Here is an 8,688-nt window from a genome sequence, read left to right on the forward strand (position 1 = left end):
CCTTTATACATTGCTGGTATTCTTCATTTATTTCACTAAACAACATCTGATTTCTTAAAGAGTAACTTAAGGTCTGGAAGTGAAGACTTATCAATGAATTTTTCATGCTCTGATTTTAAATGTTTAACCTCAGTATGTGTTGTATATGATTTTGTAACATTTTTTATTGAATCTCCGGAAAACATGGACACAGGGGATGACACCCCTCTTCCAATCACAGCACACAGAATGTTAAATGCTGATACTTCAGGGATTTACTATAATGTAAGTAAATTAATTTTATAATCAGTTCTGAATTTGAATTCATTGAAACTCCACTAATGCATGAAAAATATCTTTTTTATCGTGTCATACACATGAACTATGTCTTAACAAGCTGTATTAGAAATTTAATTAATCTCAATGGTGTGGCCAAAGAATGCTGGCCAATTAGAGCCTGGAAAAAATGTGGGCTTCTTGGAGCTGGGATCACCCTGCTCCCACAGATCATCAGTAGTGTGACCCAGATGCATCCTTGGTTAACACTCACCAGGCTCACAGGTATTTCAGAAGCTGGGTTGCATACACGGTCCACTCTGGAGTCTCACTGAAAATTGACTTTGCATGTGCTCACTGAAGAAAGAAGCAGGAGCAAGGATCTCATCAAGTCTCTTCATTTTGAGCAAAAGCAACATTCATGTTAGGGAAGTTAGACTCAGCTCTTCCCTTCTCAGGTAACTTTGTACATGTGTATTTCTTCATTTACACTAACAGTAATTCAAAAGTCACATACTAGTATCTATGAAATATAGATTTCAAAATCTTAAGCTAAGGTAACTATTTCATTTCCATATTATGTGTACTTGTAGAATAGACAGGCTGTATCAGATTCTGGTGTGTATTTCACATAATTATTTCTTCCAATGTTTTCTTACATGCTGTGTTTCATATGTGGCCCAGGTCCAAAGGCAGAAATCAATGTGGTAAATTTACCATGGAATAGAGTATCAACATATGCAAATTTAATATTTCCTTGAGCTGGATTTTAAAAGGTAACTAAAAAATGTTTAAGCTAAAAATTTGGGGGGGACATTTCATGGGACTAAATTCATGCAAGCAAACATAGTTTTTACATTAACAAAAATTTTTAAATGTCTAGTATAGTTATTAGCATGGTCAATTTTTTTTTTTGTACCAGGGATCGAACTTGGGTCCTTGCACTTGCAAGGCAGGTGACAGAACCACTGAGCTAAAACCCTGGCCCATCATGGTCAATTTTTTAAAAACAGGATTTCATATATAATATCATAATGCTGATTTCTTAGATATATTAATATGTTTCACCCATTTCACAATTTATGGGGGATTAGCAAACATGTTCATTCTGTTGTCCACATTTAAAATTGTGGGCCAAATAATTCCAATGTATCACTAAGAACATAAAGAAGAGGGGATAATCCTTGGATTTCCTTTTCTGCACAGGATCAGGATCTGCTGTGCAGAATGGAAATAGTTCAGTATTGGCCTCATCAGGTCTCATTGGATTTGAGATTGACATTCTGTGCTCAGAGGACTTTTTCTTTAGAGAAATAAGCCTACTGTGAGAAAAATACATATGCAATTCCAAAGAATAACCAGGCCAAAAAAATTCTATAAAATATTTGAAAACATTGGAAGCCATTTGAATGTACCACTGTCAAGAAATCATTATTTTTATGCACATGAAAAGCATAATTTTGAATTTGTAATGACAAAGTATTTGCCTATAAGTATTAAAGGTGCAGATGTTAATATTTTCAGTACTATAATCTCTCAATTCTGCTTTTTGCCAATGAAAATAAAATAATACTGAGATTAGACCTCTTCTTATAACTAATTTTCATGCTGAAAACTTAATTTGTAAGCAGATCATTTGTGAATTGAATACTTCAAAACAAGCACAGGTAAACCAAATAATTTTAAAATAATGATTTAAGAATAATGAGATTTTTGCAAAATAGATAAAAGGAAGCAGAGGATAATTCTGAGTACAAAGTTGGCAACTCATTAAATATTATAATCTATTCCTAGGAGAAGTTTGAATTAAGGAAAACTACTTCAATCTTTCTTTTTTTCTTTCTTCTTTCTTTCTTTCCTTCTTTTTTCTGTCATCTTTTTATAAAATACACAGACAAGGCTGTACAAGATGGGAACACCATGCATGAAGTAAAATCATGGATAGTGGTGCAAGTGGTAAAGAAAGGGCTCACACACAGGTCAGGAAGAGCATCTGAAGTGAGAGAATGTTTCAGTGTAACTAGCTTGGTGTCATTTAAATCAAAGTCATCATCAAACATGACCATGTTCACACATTAAATCTGGTAGAAAAAATTGATAAGAGGATCAGCTACATGAGGGGCTGAATCACAGTCATTCTTCACCTGGAGGACATAGAGGATGAGGAGCAGAAGTGGGATTTTGAATATCTGGCACTGATACAGAAGCTCGCATGGAGTAGGTCAGAGAAAGCTATGCAAAACTGAAGCTAATGGAGGAAAACAGTTGAGGTGTCCTGTAGAACTATAAAGGACTTTTGTATGCTGAATATGTAAAAGATTGCTCATTCATGGCCACACTTTAAGTGCTTTATTTACTAGTTCTCACATTGTATAATTATACACACTAATAGAATGTGTCAGCAGTTTGCAAAGGAAATTGAAATGGAAAATGTGCATTACTGTATTTCAAGATAACAATGTCCATTTACTCTTTCCCAAATTCCTGATTAGAAGCCACTTTGTATGCCTGAGTGGTCTACACTCTGCTGGTAACATTACCTTCTCACTTTAACCTCTGACTCTGCAGAGACCATGGCAGGTTAGCAGACATGCTGAGGTTTTCCCAGACAAGGTTTCTAGATGAAACAAGAAGAGAATTTGGATTCAATTCTGAGTCACAATGTGGCCAACATGTGCATTAGCCACAATGAATCAGGTTCAGTTCTTGGAGTCAGTAAAATAAAACTCTTGGTTTTGGGTGAATTCTTTATTTCTATACATTCTGTAGAAAACGCTGTTTTTTCATTAGTGTGTTTCTTGCTTTTGTTTCATTGTAAAACTTTGTGGTTTTAGCTCAATGGGATTCTGTCAGTTTTTACTTTTGTTTTGTTCTGTTTCATTTAAACCCTTCCACAGGAAATTTGCAGATCTTCATTTTTTCTAGGTCAGCTACAGGAGGTCAGTTTTGTTTTTTTGTGTGTTTCTTTCCTCTCTTGATTGCTCATGTTCCTTGGAGCCTTGAGCTGCTGTCTTATTTGAAGAAGTTCCCTGCTCCAGGATTTGGCAGAGGATACCCCCAGCAGATCATTTCCTAGAGATTTAGTGCACCTTCAGAACTTTTAAATGAATACACCTGCCCCACTTCTCCTGCTTTCTCTTGGGGTCAGGGCTGGTTCTTAGGATGTGTGCTTTAGCCTAATCTCAGAGTGATGGTGGTTACCAAAACTTGTCTTTTCTTTTTCCCAGAGACAAAGCTTTCCATATCATGGAAGTGATATAGATATAAATTTTCAGGAAGTGGCAAGATATCAACCATGACCAAACCAAAAAGAAAAAAAAAGCATACTGAAAAACCTATCATAAATTGTCAAAAGGAAAAAGAGAACCTTGAAACTAGCCAAGAGAAGGAAACCCATACAGGTGAAAAATCTCACAAAACCTGAGCAGACTTCTGATTAGAAAATTTTCAAGCCTCGATAAAATGGGGTGATGGCTTCAAAGTGCTGAAATGGAAAAGAGTCTCCATCATGAATATTTTACAATGCAATTCTCTCCTTTAGAAATGAAGAAATAAATACATTACAACACCACCAAAGCCGAGGGAGCTCACCAAACTGAGTCAGGCCTGACAAGACAGCCTCTAAGAGTTCTGTACATTGGAACAAAACCATGGGAAGTAAAGACAGGACAGCAGAAGTGGGGATGCACCAAGGTAGCTTCTTAGAAAAAACAAGGAAAAGACCTTGCCTGCTGAAGGAGCTCCAAGGCAGGCCGTGAAGGCATCCAAACTCAGGATTTCTATGCAGACTTCAGTTGGCTATGTTGCTGGGCACATGAAATTGAAACCCTGTGGTTTCCATTTTCAGCCAGGCCTCTGATGTCAGGAGAACAGACTTTGTGCATGCTAATGTCTAGTAGACTTCAATAAGGTTCCTTCCCATGTGTTCCTGCTTTCTCAGGGCTTGTCTGGGTTTCCTTGGTTCCTTCTCCCTGTCCACTATTTCTCCAACTGCTGGTCTCAATACTGCTCAACAGACACAGCACACATTGGTCTCAGTACCCCATGGAAGATTCTCAAAAGGGGTCATATTTTAGTCCTCAAAAATATTAAAAGTTTTTGGAATACTGAAATCATATAAGCTATCATTTCTTGATATAATAGAATGAAACCACAAAACAAAAATGGGGAATTTTTTATACTCACAAATGGTAGGAAGTTAAAATGTATGTTGCTGAATACCAAAAATTTCAAGGAAGAAATTAAAAGATAAATTTTAAAATATCATTAAATCAATGAAAATAGAAATAAAGCACATAACATAGAGAATGCATCAAAGCCAATCTATACTAGAATTTTTAACACCTATATCAAAAAGCACTCAAATAAATTAATATGAATCTCAGCTAAAAATATGAAATGAACTAAGCCCCAAAATAAAAGGTATAATAAAATAGAAAGTATAAACCTTAAATAAGTAAAACAGAGAAAGTGAAGAAAATAGAAAATGGAATACAGCTAAGAATTTCGTGTTCAAAAAGATAAACAAAATTCATCAAACTTTCATCCTAAATGATTTTCAAAGAAGAAAAAAGTAAAATTCATAAAATCAAAAATAAAAGATATAGGTACTAATAGAACATAAATACAGAAAACCCCACAGTACTGTAGATAATTATACTCCAACACACTAGGTAAGTTAGAAGAAATGGACATATTCCTACAAACACACAGTCCAAAGGATTCAGATGAGGAAGATATGAAAGATCTGAATAGACAAGGAGTAAAGAGAACTAATCAACAATACAAAGTATCCCATAAAACAAAAGCCCAGGACCAGGTAGGTTCAAGCCACAAATCTATAGGTTATTTAACCACGTACCACCAAGTCTTCTCAAACAATAGTTCATGTAACAAATACAAACAATCCTGTTACATAATCCCAGTGATAAATTTTGTGGAAATTGCACTGTATCCTAAAACAAACATTCAAATAATAAAAAGGATGAAACTTTTATACTTTTGAAAATGTTTTCTGACTCTCTAGATGGCAAATGAATTCCCATGAAAAAAATCTTTATTCATCCTGTTGCACTGTGTGGATTTGGTTGAACACACATGCACACACACACACACACACACACACAACCTCTTTTGCATTGATATACACATAGAAAGGTGAAGGGGCTTTTTGATTGTACTTTCATATAAGTGAAGATATTCTTCTTTTGTTGCATACTAGCACAAAACAACTTTTAATTATTTAAATAATAATAGCAGGTTGGGAACTGAGGGCTATTGAAGAATATTTCAAACATTGACTTGCATGTTTTAATTTCTAGCATGGCACATGATTTTCTGCAACATGTACTGGTTCTCTGGAACTTGTCCACCCAAAGAGCAAAGTCAGTCTCCCACACACAGTATGTTTGACTATGTGATGCCAAATGGATTTACTATAGTATAAGTGAATTCCTTTCATAATCAGACATGAACTTGAAAATTTATTGAATCTCCAGTGATGTGTCAAATATTTTTAATGCTTCTTTGTTATTAAATGCCACACCTTTAAACTACCTCATAAAATATCTTTTGGAAATTGAATTAGTCTCAATGGTATGGCCAAAGCATTCTGGCCAATTAGCAACTGGAGCAAATGTGGGCTCCTTGGAGGCTGGGATCACCAGGTCCCCAGAGCTCATCAGAATTGTGACCCCCAAGTGTCCTTGGTGAAGACTCACTGGGGTCACAACTACTTCAAAAGAGTGGCTGAATGTGGGCTGTACTGGGAGTCTCACTGAGAAGAGGAGCGCATTTTTCACTCAGAAGAAAGAAGCAGGAGCAAGGATTCTGCCAAGTTTCTTAACATTCTGCAAAACAATATTCATGTCAGTGAAGTTATAATTACTACTTACTGCCTTGGTAAGTTTTTACATATTAATTAATTTTCCTTAACATGATTAATGAATGTCACACACAAATACCTGTGAAATACTTCAAAGTCTTAAGCCTACTTAATTATTTCATCCCCATATGCTGTATGTGATCTAATAAAATAGATGCATTGTTCTGGATTGTAACGTTTGTTTTAGGCAGTTTGTCCTCAAATGCTTTTTAAAGATCTGCATTTCCTGTATGACCCCTGTCACAGGGCAGATATCATAGTTGTTGGAAATTATTTTGGATTTAAACAGTAAGGCTCATGAATTAATTATTATTTGAGCTGGATTTAAGAGGGTAATGAAAATATCTACAAGCTCATGAAAATCATGAGACATTTCCCAGAGATCAAGTCATGTTGTGATGTCTAATATGGTCATTATTATGGATGATTTCAATAACAGCTCAATTTTGTAAAGTATTAGTTCATAATGCTGATACTTTTGATATTATGTCACTCATTTAATAATTTATGGGAAATTAACCATCATACTCATCCCATTTACAATTGTGAGCCAAACACTTTCAAACTATCACTGGGAAAATTAAGGAGCAGCAGGAGGAAGGATCCTGGGATACTTTCTCTTCTGCAGATGATTTTCATGTACTGTGATGAGTAGAAATGTGAGGTGACTTTAGCACAGGGAACCTGAGACTTTGTTTGGAATGCAGAGAAAGGAGAGCTGATAAGCAGAGATGGAGATAGAAAGGAGACTGCAAATGACCATAACCAAGCTGTTATTTTGGTAAAGGAAATTAACAAGAGCCTGAAGTGTGGTGGCATCTGTGACCCACACCAGGTAAGCACTATTAACTTAGTCAATCAGCACTGGTTTCCATAGTAATGTCCTATGCTCAGAGGATTTTCACATCATGCAGAGCAATAAGGCTAAGAGAAGAAAGTGCTGGTAATTCAGAGGATGAGCGGGGAAAGCAGTTCATGCACAATACTTAGGTAAAACCATGCAAAGACATATGAGAAGTTCACTGAACCAAATCATTACTATTATGCATATGAAAGACAGAAAAAATGTGAATGATTTAACATGGAAATTATTTACATTTTAAGTATTAACAAAAAGTTCTGATGTTAATATTTTCAATATTATAATCCCACAATTCTGTATTTTTCCAAATAAAATAAAATAACAATGACATTCAACCCTCAATAGAAGTATTTTTCATATTGAAAAAATAATCTGAAAATCAAAATATAAATATACACGTTCACTAGATTTCAAGATACTCTATTTCATCCATTTATTCTATGCTGAGTTGATGATTACAATCCACACACTGGAACCAATGTCAACATTTTATTATAGTTCTAATGGGTGCTCTGCATTCTGCTTATAGTGTCCTCTGTTCACTTTAACCTGTGACTCTGCAGAGACAACACCAGGTGGGCAGACATGGACAATGTCACCATCATCACAGAATTCCTCCTCATGGATGTTGCAGGTTCCAGGGAGCTCCAGGTTCTGCAAGATGTGCTGTTCTTAGGGATTTATCTGGGAGCACTAACAGGGAATCTTGTGACTGTCACTGTCATCATGACAGACACACATCTACACTCTCCCTTGTACAGTTTAATCAGCAATGTGGCCCTCATAGACCTTGGCAGCATCTCAGTTATTGTTCCCAAGGCTGTCATGAATTCCATGAAGGGCAATAGGAGAATCTCCCTGACAGAGTGTGTCATGCAGATTTTCCCATATGCACTGTTTGCATCAGCAGAGATTGCCATACTGGTGATCATGTCCTATGATCGCTACATGGCCATTTGGGACACTCTGCACTACGTGCTCATCATCACCCTGAGTCTGTGCTCCCAGACCACAGCTGGCTCCAGGGCGTCTGGTCTGGTCTTCTCTGCTATCAACACAGGCACTCTGTTCAGGCTTCCCTTCATCAAGAACAATATCATCAAGCAATATTTTTGCAATATTCCTCAAATTCTGAGTATTTAATCTTCAGATGTCCAGTTTTCTGAATTTGTAGTGGTTGTTGTAAGTGACTGCATTGTCCTAGTGTGTTTTAATTTCATGTTTGTGTCATATGTTAATATATTTTCAACTGTGCTTAAAATGCATTTAGTGGAAGCCTGTAACAAAGCCATATCCACCTGTACCCCACAGCTGGCCATTCTCCTTTTGTTTTTTTATCTTTGGGGTTGTGGCTGTCTTCAGTCCTATTGCAAAGAAACCATCCTTTAAGAATCTTCTGATTGCCATGATCTACAGCATGGTGCCCACATTTGTAAACCCCATTATCTACTGTCTATGCAAAAGGGAGATCAATGCTGCTCTGCAAAGGATGTTCAACAGATATTTTTGGTTCACAAAGGTTTTTTCAAGTAAAGCATAAATATCAATCTATCAGTTGAAAGTAGTTTTATTCATATTTGATGTATATATTAAAAATTGAGATCTAACCTGTGGATTATCTTGTTTTAGATATTTCTGTATATTTTTGTTGTCTATACTTGTTATGAGGAAGCATAAATTGTGTTTT

The 8,688-nt window shown here is 35.9% G+C and overlaps 1 protein-coding gene across 1 annotated transcript; it reads left to right on the top strand.

Annotated features, from left to right (window-relative positions):
- Nucleotides 1-7,586: 7,586 nt before the first annotated feature.
- Nucleotides 7,587-8,144, top strand: LOC147822089 (olfactory receptor 14I1-like). Its single transcript, XM_087197551.1, has one exon. The coding sequence runs from the start codon at nucleotides 7,587-7,589 to the stop codon at nucleotides 8,142-8,144; it is 558 nt and encodes a 185-aa protein (XP_087053677.1).
- Nucleotides 8,145-8,688: the final 544 nt, after the last annotated feature.

This window comes from Heterocephalus glaber, unplaced genomic scaffold, assembly GCF_053883595.1.
Source record: "Heterocephalus glaber isolate CG9 unplaced genomic scaffold, H.glaber_assembly_v1.0 deba00001673, whole genome shotgun sequence".
Taxonomy (NCBI): Eukaryota; Metazoa; Chordata; class Mammalia; order Rodentia; family Bathyergidae; genus Heterocephalus; species Heterocephalus glaber.

Excerpts from the sequence above, each read along its gene's own strand:
- LOC147822089 (XM_087197551.1), top strand. The coding sequence starts at position 7,587 with ATGGACAATGTCACCATCATCACAGAATTCCTCCTCATGGATGTTGCA.